At 40.0% G+C, this 24,438-nt stretch overlaps 1 protein-coding gene across 5 annotated transcripts in view; it reads left to right on the top strand.

Annotated features, from left to right (window-relative positions):
- NALCN (sodium leak channel, non-selective) overlaps window positions 1-24,438 on the top strand; it is a 245,206-nt gene that overhangs the window by 109,665 nt on the left and 111,103 nt on the right. For all 5 annotated transcript variants that reach the window (XM_071807107.1, XM_065829703.2, XM_071807101.1 and 2 more), the window contains 2 exons: window positions 14,555-14,686; window positions 21,651-21,818. In XM_071807107.1, coding sequence (XP_071663208.1) covers window positions 14,555-14,686; window positions 21,651-21,818 — 300 coding nt within the window. The remainder of the gene's footprint in view (window positions 1-14,554; window positions 14,687-21,650; window positions 21,819-24,438) is intronic.

Raw genomic sequence — 24,438 nt, 5'->3', positions numbered from 1 at the left:
ATTCATCTGATCACTTCTTTAATGGAGCATTTGATTTATTTCAAAGTAGTCTCTGCTTTTATATGTAAATTACACATTTTAGAGTGTGGTAATTAAATTATGCAAGGAAAATGCAAGGAAAAACTGTTCTAATCAAAAGGTGGAAATTCCATTAAAATGTTTTATATTTATTAATATAGCAAAGTAACTCATTTTAGAAAAAAACATTTTTTCCTAAAAATTAGTTTTTCTGTTATGTACCAATATGGGTATGTTCCTTACATTTCCCGTCTCACAGCAGGCTATTTCTGGATGGTCAAGCATTTTAGTGTGAAGTGAAATTTTTGTTGCCTCTTTCAGGTGCTCACAAGCGTAAAAGTGATAAAGACCAGAAGCAAAAGTATTTTAAGGCAGGTACTTACTGCCAGTGTGGAGTATATTGTACACTGTGTTCCCAAGACAAGTACAGTACATGTGGTAACCAGGAAGAATAATGTACTCTGTTACATAAGGTGTTGCTATCAGAAACCAATAATCAATGCAAATGGCTGGTCCAAACCAAGAAAAGAGTTTCATTAATTCCAGGTGGAGTTGTTTTAATTGCCTAAAGCACACATTTGGCATTTTTTAGTTAGGAAGGGAAATTACCAAAAAACTGAAGTATTCTACTACTTCTGATGCTGATCAAGTACTTCTGTGTGTTTTAAACAGCTCAACCACGCAAGAGCTGTGAAAAAGCACTGAAGTTTAGCTCAGCCTTCTAGAGAATTTCAACACGCATATGCTATAGTAACTGTGGTACTAAGATAAAAAGCCGCAATAAAAACTGTGAGAAGGGAGGGGCCTCCTGTTGACTATAGAACATTTCCATGATGGAGTTTTTTTATTTATGGTCTTTGTCTGGGAAATATAATAATAGTAAAAATAAACCTCACTGAAGAAAATGTTTCCATCCTTGAGGAAATGCTTTCTTAGACCCTGATTTTTCAAGATTGCATGCCGTTGGGAAACATTGACATCAAAGTATCTGAAGAGATAACTAAATGCTTCCACACGTATACACACATATGTGTGTATATGATGTTGAAAGAGTTATTGAGAGGGACATATTTTTTGCTGTTTCCACGTCAGACAACCTGTGAAGCATTTGGTTTGTCCTTTCGCCACTATGTCTTCAAACTGAACCCCTTCTCTTTTGGTTTTCTTTTTAAATTTTTTTTTCCTTATTTTCTGTTAAAACACATAGCCTCTTCAGTGCTTTCTCAGCATGTAAGAGGGAAGAAGTAGTTTGGAATGCAAAATGATGATGCTTCATCCGTGTACAAGAGGTTGCCAGCAAATACAGACTCGATTTTGTCTTATGCTGAATTGCTCTGTATGGGGTTTTTTGGGGTGATTTTTCTGCTTGTTTGTTCATATGGTTGATGGTTGGTTGTTTGGGTTTTTGGGGGGGTTATTTGTGTGTGTGTGTGCGTGTGGTTTTCTTTGTTCATTTCTTATGAGCTTAAAGGAACTAGAATATATGCCTTAAAGTCTTCCTAACAGCAGAATTTATACTTCCAGTTCTCCAAATCATTCTGAACAGTGTCAGCTCTCTTCTGCCCTTTGTCACTTGAAAATATCAGCAAACCCCCCATGTAAGTTGCTTGTGGTACCTGATGCTGCTGTGAGGAGAGGAGTGTTAAAATATCTGGGATAAATACCTGAGAAGGTAGTTATAATGGTGAGAGGGTGAAAAGGGAAGGATGAGAGGTGTGTTCAGCTCCTCTCTAGCTCTTCTGTACCTGTCTTGGTACACAGGTAGTGCTGTAGCCTAAAAAATAATCCCATGAATTCTGAAGGATTCATTATGATCCTAAGTACCAATTGAAGAGTGTGGCGCAATACTTATGCTATCTCATGAGGTACTCATTATAATAAGAGGAGTGTTTTCTTTCATATTTATAAAACAGCTATCAAATTTACACTACTGCAATAACATAAAAGTAGAAAAAAACACATTTATATTGAATTGAGAAATAAAAGGCCAAAAAAAAAAAAGATAAATATTTAAAATGGCTGATTCACATCTGGTTAATAAATGACATTTCAAAGACATGGTTTTTGAACTGAAATGTACGTGAAAGAGGAAGTAGCCTATTGAAGCAATTTCAGGGAGGCATTCTAGGTGAGGTGTCCAAAGGCAGATAATTCAAGGAACAAGTGTTAATTGAGAGTTGTTGGAAGTGAGGCTTCTAGAGTTGTAAAATGTAAAAGTTATGGAAATTTTGAAGGTATGGAAAAAAATTACAGCGCAGGTAGGTTCCAGATTCCATCCTTCCTCACTCACCTTCCCTGCAATTTGGGGTAAAGTTGAAGCACATGTAATAATTAATTACTTGTCAAAATTTTATTTTATTTGTTTCTGAAGGAGTGAGCAATATATTATGTAGCACAGCTCAGCCTTGATATAGCTTTTGAATAATAGCAAACAGATTTATAGTAGACATTGAGCTGTCCTGCTGTACAGTTAGCACAACATTTTTATATTTTTTCCTTTTGTGGTTAACATATTTTTGAAATAAAAATATGTAAACATAGGAAATGCCAACATTATTGACATACATAAAAATAGAAGATTGTGTCTAGAGGGCTCAGCAACAGTATATAACTACAGACTACATCCTCGGGTGTATTACAAGGGGGGTGGTCAGTAGATCAAGAGAGGTCCTCCTTCCTCTCTACTCCGCTCTGGTGAGACCCCATCTGGAATATTGTGTCCAGTTCTGGGGCCTGCTCAGTTCAAGAAGGACAGGGAACTGCTGGAGAGGGTCCAGCGTGGGGCAACAAAGATGATTAAGGGAGTGGAGCATCTCCCTTATGAATAAAGGCTGAGGGAGCTGGGGCTCTTTAGTTTGGAGAAGAGGAGACTGAGGGGTGACCTTATTAATGTTTATAAATATAGAAAGGGTGAGTGCCACGAGGATGGAACCAGGCTCTTCTCAGTGGCAAACAATGATAGGACAAGGGGTAATGGGATCAAGCTGGAACACAAGAGGTTCCACTTAAATTTGAGAAAGAACTTCTTCTCAGTGAGGGTAACAGAGCACTGGAACAGGCTGCCCAGGGGGGTTGTGGAGTCTCCTTCCCTGGAGACATTGAAAGCCCGCCTGGACATGTTCCTGTGCGACCTCACCTAGGCGTTCCTGCTCCAGCAGGGGGATTGGACTAGATGATCTTTTGAGGTCCCTTCCAATCCCAAATATGCTGTGATACTACGTTATAATACAGATACTGATTCAGCTTGAGTTTTCAGAGAAACAGCTAGGAAATATAGATTAAAATGTCAAATACATCCATTATAAGTTGACTAACAGAGCACAGCATCACATATCAGCTATGAATTTGTCCTGCCCTATGAGTGTGTATATATATGTACATGAATGAGTGTGCATATATATATATTTGTAAAAATATATATTTATGTATATATAATGTGTTAATCCATAATGTGACCAGTGGGAGTGTTTGGGTCTGTATCTCTTCCTGTACTTGAGATTAAATGCATTTATCACTTTGACTTTAGTTTGGATATCTGGGTTGCTGCTTAGACATCAGTGACAATTTGCAATTGAGAGTATGTTTTTATTGCGAGAGAAAACTTGTAGACTTTCTTTTTGAAAGTACTGTGGTGCTAGGAAGCATACTAATCCACGTAGGAGAGGTGGGTCATTAATTACACGTTAGTGAAGTACAGGATCTACTTCATCCCTATGGCTTAGATGAAGTCACTAGCCTATTTAATTTCAGTTTTTATACAATAATTATTTTGCCTCATAGTATTTTTTGAACTGAACTGTGTTGCAATACTTAGGAAAAAGTATTAAATCTGCATTTGTGTTATTTGTGTTCTATTTGACTTTTAATAGTATGGAGCTTTAAGAAAATTACTGCTGAGGTTATGATATACTTACTAACAGTTCTAAAATCTGAGGGGAAGGTAACAATCTCTATGGATTATTTTTACCATGAACAATTTAAGTAGTATTTTTAGATTTCTTTTATGTTGCAGCTGCCGCTCTCTATTCCTCTAAGTCAGACTGCAGACACTGAAAGGGCTCTTGCTTCCTCTCTGTCTTCTTCCAAAGAAAACGACATGTCATGTCTGTGCTTGCTGATTTATCAACTGGTGAGGAGGAGGTTCATTTAGGTTCAAAGAAGCCATTATTTCCTGGATTTTTAGGGCAGAAGAGTCACTCTTTTTGACTGTTCTCATAGAAGTTCGTGGGAGGAGAAAAGTGGCTGCTGTTAGTAACAGACATACAGGAGTGTCCCTGTACGACTGCTTCATTCTGTGATTGCAGGGTATGAATTAACAAGATGCAGCTACTCTGAAGGAGGCACATGAGCCAGCATGTGCCCAGGTGGCCAGAAAGGCCAACAGCATCCTGGTGTGCATCAAGAAGAGTGTGGCCAGCAGCACTAGGGAAGTGATCGCCCCCCTGTACTTGGCACTGGTGAGGCCACACTTTGAATCCTGTGTTCAGTTTTGGGCTACTCACTACAGGAAAGACATTGAGGTGCTAGAGAGAGTGCAGAGATGGGATGCAAAGCTGGTGAAGGGTCTGGAGCAGACTTGTGTCTGATGAGGAACAGCTGAGGGAACTGGGGCTGTTCAGCCTGGAGAAAAGGAGGCTGAGGGGAGACCTTATCGCTGTCTGCAGCTACCTGAAAGGAGGTTGTAGCATAGAGGGGGTTGGTCTCTTCTCCCGAGTAACAAGTGATAGGACAAGAGGAAATGGCCTCAAGTTGTGCAAAGCAAGGTTTAGATTAGATATTAGGAAAAAATTCTTCACGGAGAGGGTTGTGAAACACTGGAACAAGCTACCCATGCAAGTGGTGCAGTCACCATAGCTGGAGGTGTTTAAAAGATGTATAGATGAGGTTCTTAGGGACATGGTTTATTGCCAGAGTTAGGTTATGGTTGGACTCAATGATCTTGAGGGACTCTTCCAACCAAAATGATTCTATGTGCAACACTTATTCTTTAGCCTTATAGCAGAAATAGAACTTTGGCTATCAAATCTGGCATGCAAAGAGAAAGATATCTAATTTCTGACAGTAACTGTTGCCTTTAAAGTTCTGTTACTCAGAAAAGTCATACCTTGCAGTTTTTCATTTTTCTTCAGTAACATGTCTATCATTACTTCCATTAATTTACTTCCCAAGTGTGTATTTTCTCATTCTTCCTGTCTTATTGACTTTATTGTTTTCATTTGACCAGAATTTGTTTTGCCTTTTTAAGTAGTTTGTATTTTTAAATCAAAATTTGCTATTGAAAAAGGAAGTCTGGTACAGTAAGACAGTTTCATTGATTGCTTATATTTTCAAATATTACAGAGACATTTGGAGTACTGGAAGATAGACCTTGGCAACTGATGATTTCTGTATGATTTTAGCCATAAATAATCTGAAAATGGCATTTGTTGCTTTAAAATATTATTGTGATACCATGAAAAGCAGAACCCTGCTTACTTATCAGAGCACGTATTTGCATGTCTCAAAACATTGCCATTATTCAGTAATAGTCCCATTTTCAACCTATTTTGAGGCTCCATAGTAGAAGGCCCTGTAAAAGCACATGGTTTGGGTACAGTGCCTACCTTGAGTTTTACACACGAATCAGATGAGACAGAAGGTGGAAAGAAAAGCACAATAAAATGGAATGCATAGAATATTTTTCAAGCCAGGACAGATTACTGTCTATGCTGCTCTTTCTGCCAGGCCAGTGTTACCTCTGCTGCAGCCAGATATTATTTACAATAAGGTTTCCAACGGCATAGTCTAAAACATGCAAGAGTTGTGATGTTTTGGGGTTTGTTTTTTTTGGTTTTGGTTTGGTTTGTTGTTTTTTCGTGGGGGGTAGGTGTGCTTCCTTGAGCATGACCATAACTTCTGTATTGTCTCCTGCAACTGTTAACTAAGGTTCTCTGTGCTAAGGTGATCCCAAAGTAAGTAGTTTCCAAGGAGATTTTTCAATGGGCTGTGGATCTTTAGTGTGTTTACACTCACCTCTACTGCATCACTACCCTAGGAAATTCCTCTACCATCATAAAGAAAGTTAAAGCCATTTTCTGTAGCCTAAATTGGTAAAGAATCACCCTGTTATCATTGCATTGGGACAGACAGCTTCTACTGGAAAGCCAAGACTGCCTCCCTGTCATCTCCCAAGTTAATAATATCTGAACTGAGATGGCTGGCTTATTTTCTTTGCAGTGTCTAAATGCCACCCCTTTCAGTGTCTTTTATTAAAAACTCACCCTTGTTTCCCCAGTGAAGCTGCATTACTTGAATTTGCCTAGCAGCTGGAAGTTCCACTCAAATGCAGTAGGTGATATCTCAGATTTACAATGTTTTTAATGTACCGCACATTTAACAGCATCTATGTAAGATATTAAAAAGCCTGTTCCCTTAAAATTTGTGGTTAATGCGTAGTAGTTTTCAGAAATGTTCAGATTGCAGAGCATGAGAATAATTTGCTAAATTCTCCTTACAAGCATATCTTTGTCAGGCAGTCATAAAGTAAGTTGAAAGCAAAATGGTTTATAGAAAATTAGTTACACAGCTTGTAAAATGCTCTACAATGTTCAGCAAACAAAAGGGAAAATTTCCTGCAATTTCACAATTTTGTACTTGCTCAGATGGCCATTAACCAAAAAGATGAAAATCAAATTTATCCTATTCATGCTATGAATTATCTATGATTAGCAGTGTATAGAATGTGATTTTCTAAAGCTTCTTTCATAGTCAAGGTATCTTCAAGCACTTTGTAAAAAGAAAAAAAAGGACAAAATAAACACCACAAGTATACTAAACCTGTATAGGATTTAAAAAAATGCCCATTTCTTCAGGCCAAGATTGAATTTTTGCTTGGTGGCTCTTAGAAATCATGTTGCATAGAATCCTAAAAGTGAAGTTTTCTTTGCTATTTCTAGTCTTGTTCCAGTACCTCATAATAATTTCTGAAGGCATGTGATGTCTCCTGGTTTCAATATCAACTCCAAATTGACTAGCACCTTGAGTGACTGTTTCCTGTGTTACTTTCTTAGTGGTATGAATTTTATGCACACAACTTGAACTGGCCCTGTTGTGTAAAACATATGATCCCTCTATATGTATTTAGACATTGCGGTTCAAGCTCTGAAGAAATTGGGGGGAAAAAAAAAAGATAAATTACTCAAAATAAATATTCATTTTTCTGTTTGACTTACTGTTTTCTGTGGGATTGTAATGAACTTCAGTCATGCCTTGTTAGCTCTTCTGACCAAGAGTTCTGTATTAGGTGATACCCATATGACCCCAGCTAACGGGGCTTTAAGAAGTCTTCAGGTACCATAAGACATGCAGTGCAGTTACAGAAGGTGCCACCACCACAAGCCGTGGTGCTAACATGCACTGAAATGAGCTGGGAGTTATATTTGCCTTCGTGCCACTGCAGCAGTATGATCTAGGCCGTGACAGGCCCATATGTAAAAAAAAAAGACCGGGGTAGCACAAATGTAACCTTTTCAGTTGTGATAACTGTTTTAGATAGCACCCAGCCCTCTTGTACATGTCTAAACAACTTTGATAAATCAAAATCTGTTCTAGCTACCAGAGAGGATGATCTCCCAGGAGGCACATGTAGACATCAGTACAAATAACTACAGTATCATTAGAGCAGTAGGTACAAAATTAACCATAATAATCACATAGCCAGTAAAAGGTCTTTAAACAGGCGTAGCTGGAAGCTTGGCTGGAATCTTTAGCAGGACCTGGCTTCTGTGGGCAAATAGCAAAAGCTAATGAAGAAGAAAAGGGAGTAAGCAGCTTGTCTGAGCCATCCTCAGGAGGAGATGCTGTTGTTTTATGAAGTGTTAAAGTATATCTAAAATATAAAGAGATACAGATACAACTGTGTTTTTCCTGCAGTTGTGTGTCAATGAATACACTATTTGAGAGTGTCAAAATTAAGAAAAAAATACTAGTTAGCCATATAGTGGTTATCAAAGTCTTTTAGTTAAATGATGTTTACACTGTTCATTAATTGGTTTGGTACTTTTGAGAACTACCCTGCCAGTTTGACAGTTGTGCACTCTAAGCTTTTCACACACTAAATGGCCAAAATAAGCAGAGGTTTTCTGCATATCAAATCCTCACCATGTCTTGCTCAGTACTAATAAGCTTGAGGACATTTTTGGTAAGTTTTTATTCTTCAAGCCAATTTTTCCTTTTATTTGTTTTTTTCTTAGACCATCACCAAGAGTGTTAAGTATTGTCAAATGCAGTCTGCATTTCTGTAGGTCTGAACTAAAACCAGTGAGCCTTTTGAGGACACCTCTTTCAAGGGTTCACATGATAATTACCAACCTGGCCAGTTTTGAGCTAGTAATACCAGGGTAACGCGGCCCATGTGTTCTTTTATTATTGGCAAGTCAGTCAGACCCTAGAAGTTTCCAACACTTACAGACTTGAAACAAAAGTTCCATGTAAAGGATGGCAGCACAAGCAATAACCTGATGTACATATCAAGCCCCCAAAAGGGGTTTAGCATTAGAAAAACATAGTTCCATCTTCAGTTATTTTAGTTTGCTTAGTGACTGCTTTCCTGAGCTGGGCTCTGTGTGGCTCTGGCTGGGTAAGGTGGCAGCTGCTGTGGATTTTCTCCTCAGCAGTGAGCTGGCAAAGGCCAGTTTATGTCACTCATCCTCCCTCTGCCGTGCAGGAAGATGGAAGGATCATTAGGACAATGTACCCAAATCTGGTACTTCTGGAGTGACAGAAGACCGCATTAGGCCATGCATGAGATGAAGTGACCCAGGTGGGCTCCTTCTGTCAGCAATTCTAGTGTCGTCGCTTACTTGGGCTTTTGGGTGAATCCAGGATATTTCCAGTACATTTCTTCATTCAGAGTTCCTCAGCTGTAAAAAGCACATTCCTAATGTTAAGTAGAAGAGTGGTATTTAAAAGTCTTTTCTGCTTTCATGAAATTCCCATTCATGCACAAAGCAAATCCTCAACTCCTTTGTTTGTTTCCAATACTGAAAGAACACGGATCATTAATGTTTTGTCTTGTCTTGTTTTTTATGGCCGTTGCCTCTTCAATGTGCCATTCACATTTTTCAGTGTCTTGGACACTGAGAATTGTCATCCTGCATGAAGCCAGATACCAGCATTAGAAATGATTCATAATAAATGTAAGAAATTCTTCACTTATGGTTGATTGATGGCAGCAACAGGGCATTTCACTTGAGATTGGTTCAACACAGCTAATCTTAAGTCCAGTTTAATATTAGACACAACTTTCCCATCTTGCAACTGGCTGCAAGCAACATCAGAATGTTTCTTTCATCTTACTCCTACACAGTTTAAGACACACACATCCGAGGGCTGAAAAAGGTCAGTAAATTAAACAAGAACAAAAACCAGCATTACTTCTCTTCTTTCAAGTTTGCATAGAGGATTTTCAATGCCTGGGTGCTCTGAAAAGAGCTATAATCCTAACCGCACACTGCTGATCCGGTGATCCAAAATTATTTTCAAGGCTTGGGCAAGTGCTGTGGGCTAAATTCAGCTTTCTCTTAGACCTCGTTCCAAATACAGAAATGTGTAAAGAGGCAGTGAACTCTCACGGTCAAACATTATAGCAGAGGTGCAGTTGAGCCATTTCAGGAGTACAAATCCAAATTAAAATTCTGTGATGCAGAAAGAACAGACTAAGACAGATTAAAGTAGGGAGAAAGTTGGGCACCGGAGGTGTGTGGGCTGGAGCAGTGTGATTGATCTCCTGGGGATATTGCAGTCTGTCTCTGAGAGGCCAGCAGGAAAGCTGCTTGTCACGTGTAGCATTCATGACAAGTGAGCAGCTAGATTCTGACATGCAGTAGAAAAAACGAAGAAACACAGATGCCAATCTGGCCCCCGCGAGCAGACCAGTCCTGGGTTTTAAAAGCAATAAATTTCTTTCTTTTGGGTCTCCGCCGCAGAGTGTTTTTGCTGTGCATGTGTATTTGCTCAGATCCCTCCACCTTGCTGGCCCTGTGGGCTCCCTGTCCTTCTGCCAGCAACTGGGTGCTTTGCACATTGCCAGCTCCTCGGTGCCTTTGCCAGCTGTTCCTGCCTTTGCATAGCCTGTGTCTGGCTTGTATCCTCTCTGAACCTCCTTCCTGAATATCTTGGTGTTGAATGGTGTTATGCCAACATAATACTCTCTGGTAACTAAATCGTCTCCTTTCAGTTCAGTTGAGGTGGGAAGGTGACCTTTAGTAAGTGACAATCTTTACTGAGTTTCACTGAATCATGCTATGATTAGGATAGTATTTATGCTATTGTAATTTATTTTCCAGGATCAAATAAACCACTGGAAAAACTTTTAATGAATGTCCAAAGGTACAGACTGTGTGAGGAGGTATGCATATGTGTACCTGTATGCCAAGGCAGTTTATGCATTTTTATTCTTCCCGTATTACCACTTTGCTTCTCTGGGGTTTTTTTGTGAAGGGAGAAAAAAGTGCGTTTACAGCCTCACCTACTAGTTTCTTTTAGCAAGGCCTTCCACAACTAGGCAGAATACTTCATTACTATGCAGGAAATTTTGACACTATTGAAAATACAGTGCAAAATATGCAGAGAGACTATCTGTTTAAAACTTGTGTGAAATAGAAATGTAACAGATACAATGCTACCTGTTTTGAATCACACCACTGACAAAAATGCATGACTGATGCCAGCAGCCCTGTCTTTAATTATTGTATCCTTATAGCTTGCCTTGTGGATTAAAAATAAAAGCAAGACCTCATTTAGCCACTCTTGTTTTGGGGACTTCACTATGCTTTAGGCATTGTCATTAACCCAGGGTTGTTCTATAAATTCCTGACAGTCGGGCTTTGTCTTCTAAGCCCCGCTCTCTAGATTGGAATACACAAACATGTTGTACCACCTGGAAGCCAGCTAGTGTGAGTAGAGTTGAGCTGTCTTCTCTCTGCAGCACTATCGGTGATTTGCAGAAATCCAGATGTTAAGAGAAGAGAGGCAGTCCTGTTAGCTGAACGCTTGTAAATATGTGCTTAGTCTCCACTCAGCTTCAATTTAAGCAAACCCAGTTCAAGAAGGACAGGGAACTGCTGGAGAGAGTCCAGTGCAGAGCCACAAAGTTGTTTAAGGGAGTGGAGCATCTCCCTTACGAGGAAAGGCTGAGGGAGCTGGGTCTCTAGCCTGGAGGAGACTGAGTGGTGACCTCATTAATGTTTATAAATGTATAAAGGGTGAGTGCCACAAGGATGGAACCAGGCTCTTCTTGGTGACAACCAATGATAGGACAAGGGGCAGTGGGTATAAACTGGAACACAGGAGGTTCAACTTAAATATGAGAAGAAACTTCTTCACAGTGAGGGTGCCAGAGCACTGGAACAGGCTGCCCAGGGGGGTTGTGGAGTCTCCTACTCTGGAGACATTCAAAACCCACCTGGACACATTCCTGTGTAACCTCACCTAGGTGTTCCTGCTCCGGCAGGGGGATTGGACTGGATGATCTTTTGAGGTCCCTTCCAATACCTAACATTCTGTGATACTGTGAAACTACATTAAAACAAGGGAATTAAACAGGGGGTGAATTCTCCTGTAGTAAGGAACGAGTCTTTGCTTAAAGTCTGGAAAAGTGCTGGTCTTTGCAGCCTCCCATGCCTAACATTTTGTGTTCTGAATTGATCACACACACACACGCAAAAAAACAAAAGTAACATGAAGATTGGCTTCGTCAAGACCCAGAGCTCTGGGCAGGGTTAAACATAAAATGTTTAGCATAAAATGTTAATGTTTAAACATAAAATGTGGACAATGCTTTATCAGCGTAACAACCTCAGCTCGCTAAAACAGCCGAAATTGTATGTATGAATCTTCTCACAAGTTAATGTATCTTTAAAAACGTAAAAATGTGTGTTACTTAATTTTTATATTCCTCTATAATGTCTTCACATTCACGGGCCCTAGTTCTCCTGGGGCAATTTAATACCTGCTACAAAGGCAACACAGCAGGGAAACAGTCCAGATTTTTTGATTGTAGTGATGATAACGTCCTACCATATGTAAGCTGATAAGTACAGCTATTCTGGTAAGGAGGAACACATCAGGTTGTGAGGGTCAGGGACAGTCTTGGTTGCAATGACTATGAAAATGTGGAGTTCAGGATCCTACCAGGAGGAAACTAAGCCAGAAGACAGGGTTATATCTGTGGTGTTCAGGAGAGCAGAGTTTTTCATGCTCAGGGATCTGCTTAGAATAATCCCAGGAGATACAGTCCTAGAGATAAGAGGCTCTAGAGCAGGGGTGTCAACATCGTTTTCACTGGGGGCCACATCAGCCTCGCAGTTGCCTTCAAAGTCCCAAATGTAATTTTAGGACTGTATAAATGTAGGAGTAGTTGTGTTTGGTCTGGAGGGACTGATTGATTTTCAAGGATCTCCTCCAAGCTCAGAGATGGTCCCCTTCCACGTAGAAAATATCAAGCAAATGTGGCAGGAAGCCCACACGCAATGAACACGTAGCACAGGACGAAACTCAGCAAAAAAAGGAAATGTAGAAGAGGTGGAATCAGAGCCCAACAGTGTGTCTGAGACTGGAGGGATAGGGCTAGGAAAGCCAAATCCCACATGGAGTTGAATCTGCCAGGGGTCATGGACAGCAACAAAAGGGACTTCTACAGATTTAAGAGCAGCTAAAGGAAGATTAGGAAAAATGTCAGGCTGCTGCTGAATGGTTTAGGGGACCTGGTGACATGGAAATGGTTGAAGTATTTAATACCTTTTTAAGCTCTGTCTTGATGAGTAAGACTGACCTTCAGGAATCCCAAGCCATGGAGACTGGTGAGAAAGTCTAGAGCCAAGATGACTTACTCTTGGTGGAAGAGGATTGGGTTAAGAAACATTTAAACAAACTGGACATACAGATGTCTATGGAATCTGATGGGATGCAGCTATGATTGCTAAGAGAGCTGGCCAGTGTTATTGTAAGGCCATCCTTGATTCATCAACACTCTTTAATGATCGAGAAGATGGCACAGACTACATCTTCAACAAGTTTGCAAATTATAGAAAACTGGGAGGAATGACTAATACACCAGATGATTGTCCTGCTATTCAGAGGGACCTTGATAGGCTGGGGAACTGACCACGCAGGAACCTCATGATATTCCGCAAAGGGGAAAGCAAAGTCCTACACTGAAGAAAAAATAATTGCATGCACCAATGCAGGCTTGGCACCAACCAGCTGCAGTTTAACAGAAAAGGTCTTGGGAGTCCTGGTGGACAACAGGTTGAACATCAGTGCTCTTAAGGCAAAGGCCAATGATTCTCTGGGCAGAATTAGGAAGAGCATTGCCAGCATACGTGGTAATAGGTGAAATAGGTTGCACAGGCAGGTCATAGAGTCTTCGTCTGTCGAGGTGTTCAAACACTGGCTGGATACAGTGCTGGAACACCTGCTCTAATTGACTCTGACTGAGCAGGCAAGGGTAGACCTCTCTACCTCTCAAGAGGTCCCTTCCAACCTAAATAATTGTGTGTTTCTGTGAATATAAACTAAGACAGGCACACAAAGTCTTCAGGAAGAAGTTGAGAAGAGGAAGTGTTCTTCTAAATTCTGGGGTTTATTTTTCGTGAAATTTTATCATGTGCTTTTACATATAAACTTGGGAGCAAATAGAAATGGCCTTTTCCAATGTGAACACGAATTTGCACACAAACACAAGGAATCATAATGGCACGTCTCTTACTTATGTTGGGTTTGCAGGTAAGCGTTAAAGACATAAACTCTATTACTTGTGAGAGATTGTACAATATAGATATTAGCGATCATTTGTTCGAAGATGGTTTAGTGTAAAATAACACCACATTCTGCCTGTTTGACTCTGGCTTCTTCTGGCAGAGCTGTGATGGGCCCACTGCTGCTTGCCTCCATTGCCCTTCCTGCTCGTGGGATTGCAGCAGCGGTGCCACAAAGCATTAAGTGCACAGATATGTGAATTGTCTGTGAAGTACTTGATGGTTCATTGGCCCAGATGTACATATCTATTATATATAGATATGTTTTAGACTTTCAGGCAATAGTTTGACATCAGATGAATCCCATATTATTTGTCTTTCTATAGCAAAAGCAGTGCAAAAGATAGAATTGATGTTACTTTTTCCTGGACACTAAGTCATTAAGATCTGCCTGAATAAATCATAATGAAGGAGTATTAATCAAGGGCCACTGAATAGTATACAAGCTTATGCTTGAAAAACATACTAAAGCAATGGAAATCATAATAAGTTATAAACCTTCAGTAAGAGGTCCATTGGCAAATAAAAAACTGAAAATTAAAAAAAAAAACATACAAACATGCAAATCAATTGAAGAAACATTTTAGAATATATTTTAAAGTGTGATAAATTAGAATAATGTAAAGAAGCTTTATAGAAACATACTATTATAGCTGATTATGTTTTGACAGTGTGATAAAACTTTAGAATGCATGTGGTTTGACTCATGTTGATAATAAAACTTTATCTTTCTTTTGCAGAAAATGATGAGGTCATCCGTGTTTCATATGTTCATACTAAGCATGGTGGCTGTAGATGTGATTGTTGCTGCTAGTAACTACTACAAAGGAGAAAACTTCAAGAGACAATATGATGAATTTTACCTAGCTGAGGTGAGTATGCTGAAATGACTATATGGATATTTTTCAAGATAAGCTAAAGTAGAAAATGTGAATGTAAAGCACATTTTAGCATGTAATTTTTTTATTCCCTTAAGCATTCAGAGAATTCTTTGCTAGCTTGTTCAGGTTCCTCTGTCTGACAATGGTTGACAGCCGTATCTCACAACCTTTTGAAAGGTAATTTCCTCAAACAAAATGTCAGGGGTAATGAGCTTTAGCTTAAGTATAACATCTACAGGCAATGCATGGCTGCTGAGTTGCTATCTTTCTCTAGCAGAGTGTAACATCCAGAAAATTTAACTTAAAAAAAATGACAAAACAGAGTCTTTAAAGAATATAGTACTTCTTCCTAAATCATCTTTATTCAACATATACCTAACTGCAAGACGGCCCTTAAGCATAACCAAAATACTGTTGCAAATAGCCTGGCTTCAGTAAACTTAAGAGCACACTGCAAAAAAACACATTTATTAAGTCATTAATTTGATGAAGGAGGAGGCTGTGCTCCTGAACCAGTGACTTGAAGGTAGAAAGTTTATTTGTAAATGACATTCTGGCAGGGAGCCTGCGTGAGTTATTAGCTGGTCAAGGATTTTACTGTAGAGCATGCACTGAAGATCCTAGAATCTTGCCTATATGTCTTTTTAGTACTATCTAATTCAGTTAAAAAAAATCAATAAAAACTTGAAGTCTTTGGTACTAATGTACAGGCACAGCAGCAAATCGATACTTGTTTTTCCTGAGTAAAATCAGTGCTGTAGCATTCTTTATTAAAAATACTTTTTTCCATGGGCATTCTGAATTGTCATGTCACTTGCGTATAAAGCCACCAGTGCTGAAGTTCATGGAGATCAGGTCTCTGAAAGCGTTGATCATGGTTGCCTGGATTGGGCACGCGTCCAGCTTTACAGTTACTGTAGTTTCCCTGGTTTGCTTTGGTACACAGTCCTCCTTTGGAGCCAGTGGAAACATCCTTAGGGTAGAGCACATGGTAGCAGTATATTCCTTGTGATTCCTCTGCTGTTGCTATTGCCTTTTTGGCAGCCAATGTTGGCAATACCAGTGACAGAGGAGTCACAAGTCAAAAGTTCAATGATTTGTACTCTTTGGTTTTTAAATGTTTAGATACATTTGAGAGTCAGGCTAAAGTGCCCAACTTTAACCTGTTTAGTCTATAACATTATGGTGCTATATCAATCTCCATTTTTTAAGAGAAGTTGAGTTGATACCCGTTTTTAAATTTATCTTAGTTTAGAATTTGTATCTGATCTCTTAAAATCTTATGAAGCTGAGACTTGACCAGTTCTGGGACAAAAGTCAAAGAAAAGTTAAAGGTAGCACCAGAATCCAAACCCACAAAAAAAGAGCAAGTTGTAGACAACAGTGCTGTGTCATGCTCTGTTGTCTCTCATGCCCCTGGAAATGGCTGTGGTTTGTATGAACATTGAGTAAATGTTGGCCCAGCCAACAAGCACACAGTAACTGTGAACTGTATTATCTTTATTTTGTCTGAAGTTCTGAGCATATTTGAAAAGTAACAGGAACATGAAAGAGGATGATCCTGGGAATAAGACATCAGAATGAAACCAACAAATGCTGGATTCCTTCCACAGCTTTGAGGATAGAAGTGAGGACAGGGAGACACATTTTAATCTCTGTCCTGGTTTAACCCCATCTGGCAGCTCAGCCCAGAGAGCTGCTCGCTCATTCATCCTCAGTGAGATGGAGAGAGAATCAACAAGATAAAAGTAAGACAACTCATGGGTCAAGAGAAAGTTTAATAAGAAAAGCCAAAGCTGCACACACAAGCAAAGCAAAACAAGTCATTGATTCACCACTTCCCATGGGCAAGCAGGTGTTCAGCCATCCCCAGGAAAGCCATGCTCCCTCACATGTAACAGTTACTTAGGAAGACAAACACTGTAACTCTGAACATCCCCCTTCTTCATCCCCCCAGCTTTTTATTGCTGAGCATGATGTCATATGGTATGGAATATCCCTTTGGTTAGTTGGGATCAGCTATCCTGGCTCTGTCCCCTCCAAACTTCTTGTTCACCCCCAGCCTGCTCACTGGTGGGGTGGTGTGAGAAGCAGAAAAGACCTTGACGCTGTGTAAGACCTGCTCACAACAGCTCAAACATCCCTGTGTTATCAACACTGTTCCATCACAAATCCAAAACACAGCCCCATACAAAATACGATGAAGAAAATTAACTCTATCACAGCCAAAACCAGTACAATATGCTATGCAAGAATCAAATAATTAAGTCACCATTAGAGCCTGAAATCATGAACTTTTCATGGTAAGCATTTTTACTTTATGCCTAGGGTACAGCAAGTAACAAAATAACATTAGTTCTATTTATATACAAAGTAGGAAACACTGCATGTGCTGTTTCTATTTTGGCACTGAATATATAGCCTAATCATGCTTTTATTAATCAGTGCTAGAAACATTCCGTTCAACATCTTTTTCAAAAGTAGGGTTTGTTCATCTGGGTTTTTTTCCAGCAGAAATGCTTCCCAGGGTTTAATAATTCAAGATCAGTATGTCATGTAGACTAGTGTGTTGTAATTCTGTCCTGTAGGCAATGGCCAGTTTTTTTTAAAGATGCACTTCACTGTAACTGCACATCTTAGGTTACTGATTTATTAGTGGGGAGGTTGCCAGAAAACTCATTTGTTTATATTGTACGTGTTTGCATTTTTAAGTACATAAGGTAAATTAGTCTGCAATAGAGAAAGATATTTTGTTTATTTGTAAGACATACTCCTGATGTCCATTTGTTGGTTTTAGTTTTGGTTTTTGGTTTGGTTTGGTTTGGTTTTTTACTTGTGATGCCTTTACCAGAGACATTATAAAAATAAAACAAGCAAACCCCTAGTATCTTATAGAAGGATGTATAAAATAGAGTAGCAGAAGAGTAAAACAAATCCTGGGAGAGAGTAGAAATTGATAAGGTGGGTGTCATTTCCTACTTGGTGGTTGTGAAAGTTCTTTGAAGCACAGGGCATGCAAAGAAATTGTTTTATGAGCCTTGAAGAGGCTGAATACTCAAACAATGCAGGTTGTTCCACAGTGGCTGGTTTGTTTCCTTAGTGAAGGAGACTGTTTGCAGCAGGACACACTGCTGTTGCTCTGTATTTTCCAATAGCTTTCCCTTCAGATGGAGCTTACCTGAGCAGCCAACAGCAATGGGGATTCCATATGCTAAAGGAAATAGCCAGACAGATTACAGCAAACAGATCTGGCTTTCTGATACATTTTCCAGAAGTCATCTTGGAAGCTGCTGTCCTTAGGAGCAGACATGATCTAATAAAATAGGTCACTCAATCCCTTCTGTGGACCACATGCAGTAGAAACACCTTAAATTCAGTAGACAAATCTAAGTGAAGTTACTGAGATACCCAGTACCAAGAAAAAAACCCACTATTTTCTTTGCTAGAAAGAGAAGGCAGACTCAAGAGAAAAGGAGGAAAACACTAGACAAAAAGATAGAAGATAGAAGTGAACTCTGAACCCAGATCCCATTTGTTGCACAATTTTGTATACCCAGTAGTAAATACTAGATTCTGACAAGCATTTCAACTTGTATACATCAGCTTTACAGATGAAGCAAAACCAGACTTTTAACAGAGTGAGTAAAAACCTCAGTGCAGTGTCTGAGAACTTGAAAAGAGCAGAGCTTCAAATTCATTTTGGTAATTATTGTTGAGGATGTTGACTTTACTTGCTCAATACCTAGAACCGTGATAGATGTTTGTTTCTATATGCAACTGCCACATTGTCTTCCATTAAATAAGATATTAAAAGAAGGCTCCAGAGAGACCATACTGGGGCCTAGCAGTACTTCAAAGGGGCCTATAAGAAAGATGGGGACAGACTTTTTAGCAGGGCCTGTTGCAATAGGATAAGGGATAATGGTTTTAAGCTAAAGGAGGGGAGGTTCAGGCTAGACATGAGGAAGACATTTTTTACAATTAAGGTGGTAAAATGCTGGCACAAATTGCCCAGACAGGTGGTGGATGCCCCATCCCTGGAGACATTCCAGGCCAGGCTGGATGGGGCTCTGAGCAACCTGATGTAGTTGAAGATGTCCCTGCTCATTTCAGGGCGGGGGGACTAGATGACCTTTGAAGGTCCTTTCCAACCCAAACCATTCTATTATTCCAAAAGGTGTTACAGAGTAGATGTCTTATTGAGGAGGTGTGAGATTGCTACAAGTACTGCTTTACAGGATCTGTAAAAACAGAGTTCAAAACCAGGTGCTCCTACACACGCTTCCTCCTCAGTTCTTTTGACGGTCTATCCCCTTGCACAGCTGCCTTTCTGTAGCCTTTGCCCTGTCCTGGCTGAAGGAAGGACTGAGTGCTGTGTCAAATCTGGTAACAAGAGAAGTGCTGGAGGTCTGTTTCTTTAATCCCGCTGATCCTGCTCAGAAGAATTCTTGTCTTTCCCAACAGCTTGATAACCTTCCAAGTAAGCCACAGTTACAAAAAAAATCTAGCTGGGTCTGTCACTTGGATGTTGGCTCATACTGAGCTCTGCCAAAAATGTTGAGGGGCTACTGGTGTAAGTTAATGTTGTTGAAGGCAACATTAACACCATGAAGCTTGCAGGTGATGGAATGGGAATTAGCCCTCAGGGAAGCAGCCTGTTCGTGGTGTCTCCTCTTTTGACCGCCCCAAGCAAAATGGGCAACCTGGTGTAGGGTGGCTGCTTAAGTGTCACACCTGCTTTTCCTCTGTGGGTCTGTTCTGGCTTCTCATGTGAATTTACCTTTCCTCTGTCTCTACAGAAATGAAAGGAGTGATTTCAGGGTTTTTTTTTTAAAAATGAAGTCTATAAAATTTTATTACATTTCACACCTAACAAAAAGTTCTAGTCAGATATTTTGAATCTTCTGTAATTAATTACAAGGAAGGAAAAAAATGCAAGCTCTGTCAGCAGGAAGACAGGTGGATAAATGTAATCAGATGTTATGCAAACCATTTGATACATTTTTAAGTACTAGTGGTTTGAATTCATTTGACAAGCATGTAAAATGCAAATGATCCCGCCCACACATTTTTAGAATAAATTAAAATACACTTAACATCGTATTTGTTAGTCTTGTCCTAATAGGAAGCCTATGTGCTCTGAAATACGTGTGTGTGTATTTAAATGGTATTGTTATTCCACATGGTCTGAAGCTGAATTCCAGCTACTTTCTACCCACAGTTCCATTTTTCCTAATTCACCCCCCTTATTCTTTCAGGACTCACTTCGATGTTGTTTGGTTTGTTTTGTTTTTTTTCCTTTGAAAGTGTGCTTTCATTTTTAAATTTTTGACAAAACATTTCCCTTGTGTTTCAGGTAGAAACTTTCATATAGAGGGATATTTTCTTCAAATGTGGCTCATTGTTCTCCTTGAGCTCTTTGAGCTACTAGAACAAGGGCTGAAAAAACTGGCCAGATACATTCAAGAATACGAGCATGAAAGAGTCCCTACATTGTGTACATGGATCCTTGTATGCCTGAAATCACACCAGTATTTTTTAGTAGTATTTCTTTCCTAATGTAAATAATTTTTTTCAGTGCTCTGAAGCATTTCACCTTGGTTTAATCATTCAGAGGACATTTGAAGCCTGATAACTGATTTGCATGCCTTGAGGAAACCCTATAACAGAGCTGGTAGCACTGTTCATGCACAGCCATGTGGACTAGGGGAATAAACATAGGACATAAACTTCAGTGTTTAATTTCCATCTCCACTCCTGCTTTTGGTAATCCTGTATACATAAAATATGTAAAATTTCATTTAGCCATCACACAAAACCCCTCTTTCATGTTGATAAATTTATTTTTGAGGGACTGGAGAGTTTAGATTTTACATAATATAAGTACTTAAGGCAGCATCCCAGAGATTCAGGGTTAAATCTAATTCTCTATTATCCCCTGCCAAGTCCAGTAAACATTATGGCCCACCATCAATTAATCTCTTCATCTTAAAAGATGAATAATGCTTTCACTCAAAGGAGGTTTGACCTGTATTTTGTTAATGTTCACACAGAACTTTGAAAGTATTTGTTGTATAGAGATGCCACCTAATGTTATTAAGTCATTTCTTTTGAGCCCCAAAGTGTGTGAAGAAGGGTCAGAAAGGAAGATAGCTAAGTCAAGGAAAAACTTTTCCATTGGGTTTCCTGGTTGCTGGGAAGTGAGGGAGTATCTGAGAGTATATACAGTGATAAATTAGGAAGATGGGTGAGGAAGAAGTGTGTCTAGCCACTTTTTTCAATAGTGAGAGAAGAGAGAGAAAATAAATGTTGAAGATGTAAATCTGTGTAAAATTGTCTCCCTTTTTCCAAGCTGAACATCCTGCATTTTAGTGTCTAAATATTACAGGAGAGGCCTCTGGAGGAATCCCACAGTCATCCAGTATCTACAAGTAGTTTTCTTCCCCTATAATTTCCCACCTTTCTATCTTTGTTTTACTGGGATGTTTACTTTAGCTGTTTTACTAGGGATGTTTTAGAAAATTGAAGTAGCAATTTTTAAATGAGATCTTTAAATTTTGCTTTGTTCCTTATATCTCTTAAAATTCTTCAGACAGCTCATACGTGTTGCTTCACATTTTGAAAAAAAATCTCATCAGTTTTTTACCTTTTCACCTGTATCCTTTAAGTGAAAGGTCAAATGGATGGATTTATTATATCATGCCTTCCAAATTGTGGAATCTACTTGTCTGTGTTGAAACTACAGAAAATTTCATAAAGTGTGCATTTTAAAGAAGAATATGAGCCAATATGAGAAATTTTATTGTATATTCTGTAGAGGATGAGTGTTTTTGTTAAATATCATGGAGATCTTTATTTTTGACATACAAAACCTTGATAGACGTCATGACATAGAAACTTGTTAATTTAAATAAAATTTTTGAAAACATCTTTCTTGTTTTATGTATTTGTCTAGGTTGCTTTTACAGTTCTATTTGATTTAGAAGCTCTCCTGAAGATCTGGTGTTTGGGTTTCACAGGATACATCAGCTCATCTCTTCACAAATTTGAGTCGCTGCTTGTAGTTGGAACCACTCTTCATATTTATCCAGACCTCTATCACTCTCAATTTACGTATTTTCAGGTATGATCAGCTACTTTTATGTTTTACCCTATATACCAATTAAAAACATTGCCCATCAACATTTCGCTCTCGTTTACTTCCCTTCTCAGACTGCTGAGATTCTCCTGACATTGACTCATTTTGAGAATACAAAAAATATAACAAATGTGTTTGCTCTTAACTATCTTTATTGGGTGGATTTACAGAAACAGGATTCTTCCTTACTTTGCTGTGAAGTCCCTTCTGTTTTCCATAACTTTTATTTCTTATCTGAACTACTCTGTTCAGTAGGTTCTAGATTAATGTATTATTAGTTTATTATGGGTTCACTAAAGGGAAATGATGCTCGGCCAACCCGATAGCCTTCTATGGCGAGCAGATGAGGGGAGAGCAGTGGATGTTGTCTACCTTAACTTCAGCAAGGCTTTTGACAAAGTCTCTCACAACCTCCTCATAGGCAAGCTCAGGAAGTGGGGGCTGGATGAATGCACAGTGAGATGGATTATGAACTGGCTGGATGGCAGAGCTCAGAGAGTTGTGATCAATGGTGTAGAGTCTAGTTGGAGACCTGTAGTTAGTGCGGTTCCCCAGGGGTCAGTGTTAGGTCCAGTCCTGTTCAGTAACCTGGATGAGGAGACTGAAGAGGAAGGGCTGACACACCAGAAGGCTGTGCTGCCATTCAGCAAGACCTGGACAGGCTGAAGGACTGGGCAGAGAAGAATCTGATGAAGTTTAACAAGGGCAAGTGAAGCGTCCTGCACCTGGGGAGGAATAACCCCAGGCACCAGTACAGGTCAGGGGCTGACCTGCTGGAAAGCAGCACTGCAGAGAAGGACCTGGGAGTTCTGGTCAACAACAGGTTGACTTATGTCAACATGTGCCCTTGTGGCCAAGAAGGCCAATGGTATCCTGGGGTGCATTAAGAAGAGTGTGACCAGCAGGTGAAGGGAGGTTCTCCTCCCTCTCTGCTCTGCCCTGGTGAGGCCACATCTGGAGAACTGTGTCCAGTTTTGGGTCCCCAGTTTAAGAAAGATAAGAAATTACTGGAGGGAGTCCAGCGATGGGCTACAAAGATGATTAGGGGCCTAGAGCACCTTTCCTATGAAGACAGACTGAGAGAGCTGGGTCTGTTCAACCTAGAGAAGGCTGAGAGGGGATCTCATCAATGTTTATAAATATCTCAAGGGTGGGTGTCAAGAGGGTGGGACCAGACTCCTTTCAGTGGTGCCCAAAAATACAATGAGGGGCAATGGACACAGACTGAAACACAGGAAGTTCCATCTAAACATGAGGAGAAACTTCTTGACTATGAGGGTGCCAGAGCACTGGAACAGGCTGCCCAGAGAGGTTGTATAGTCTGGCGACATTCTCTGGAGACATTCAAGACCCACCTGGACACATTCCTTTGTGATCTGCTCTGGGTGAACCTGCTTTAGCAGGGAGGTTGGACTAGGTGATCTTCAGAGGTTCCTTCTAACCCCAGCTATTCTGTGATTCTGTGATTTGCTGTTCTTCATTCAGCCTTGACCTTGCATACAGCTGTTAACAGCATCACCTTCCTGTAGTGTCCACCATTGCTCTCCTGACTTCTCTCCCTGAGGCCTCAGTACACTTGCTGTTGCTTCTCCAAGTTCTCTGTGGCAGTCATGTGCCTAAGAGTCTCTTGTCCAGTTGTTGCTGGTCTTCTGAGATCATTTCTCCAGAATCATCATAGTGTTTGTTTTTATAGCTCTCCAACCATACTTTTTGTAGAGGGAAAGTGTGTTTATTAGACTCTTCCTACATTTTCACTTTGGAGAAGAGCAGGAAGGAGAGACAAAGACAGACTGATTAATTCACACTCTGATTCCTCCTCTCTCAGTCAGTGCAACCAATTCCCCATTCATTCTCCTTGAAGTGCTTACGATTGTTCCAGTTCTGGGAGAAAGCACTGAGATTCATTATAATGTGCTATATTCTACAGTGCTGAAGAAAGGGATTTTCTAAAAAAAAAAATCTAACAATTCCTATCTGCCCATTATTTAGCAATGGGTTGGTATGGTGAATAATTAATAATAAAGGCAAATAATAAATTGTCAGGCAGAGTCCTGTCAAAAAATGATTAATATGACAGATATTATAAGCAAGTACAATATGGGGGAGAAGTCTCCCCAAGTGTGGGTTGAAGTATGATGACCTTTTCAGACTTCTACAAGTGCATGGTGGTTTGACCCTGGCTGGCTGCCAGGTGCCCACCAAAGCCACTGTGGCACTCCCTTCATCAACTGGATAGGGGGAGAAAATAAAACTAGAGGCTCGTGAGTCAAGATAAGGACAGGGAGAGATCACTTGCCAGTTACCATCGCAGGCAAAACAGACTCGACTTGGGGAAATTGGTTTAATTTTATTACCAATGAAAATCAACAAGGCCAAGTGCAAGGTCCTGCACCTGTGTCAGGGTGATCTCCGGTATCAATACAGGCTGGGGGATGAGGGGATTGAGAGCAGCCCTGCCGAGGAGTTGGGGGTACTGGTGGATGAAAGACTGGACATGAGCCAGCCATGGGCAACCCAGAAGGCCAGTTGTATCCTGGGCTACATCAAAAGCAGCGTGGCCAGCAGGTTGAGGGAGGTGATTCTGCCCCTCTGTTCCGCTCTGGTG

This window comes from Patagioenas fasciata, chromosome 1 (assembly GCF_037038585.1).
Source record: "Patagioenas fasciata isolate bPatFas1 chromosome 1, bPatFas1.hap1, whole genome shotgun sequence".
Lineage (NCBI taxonomy): Eukaryota > Metazoa > Chordata > Aves > Columbiformes > Columbidae > Patagioenas > Patagioenas fasciata.
This window is presented reverse-complemented; position numbering and strand designations above follow the sequence as displayed.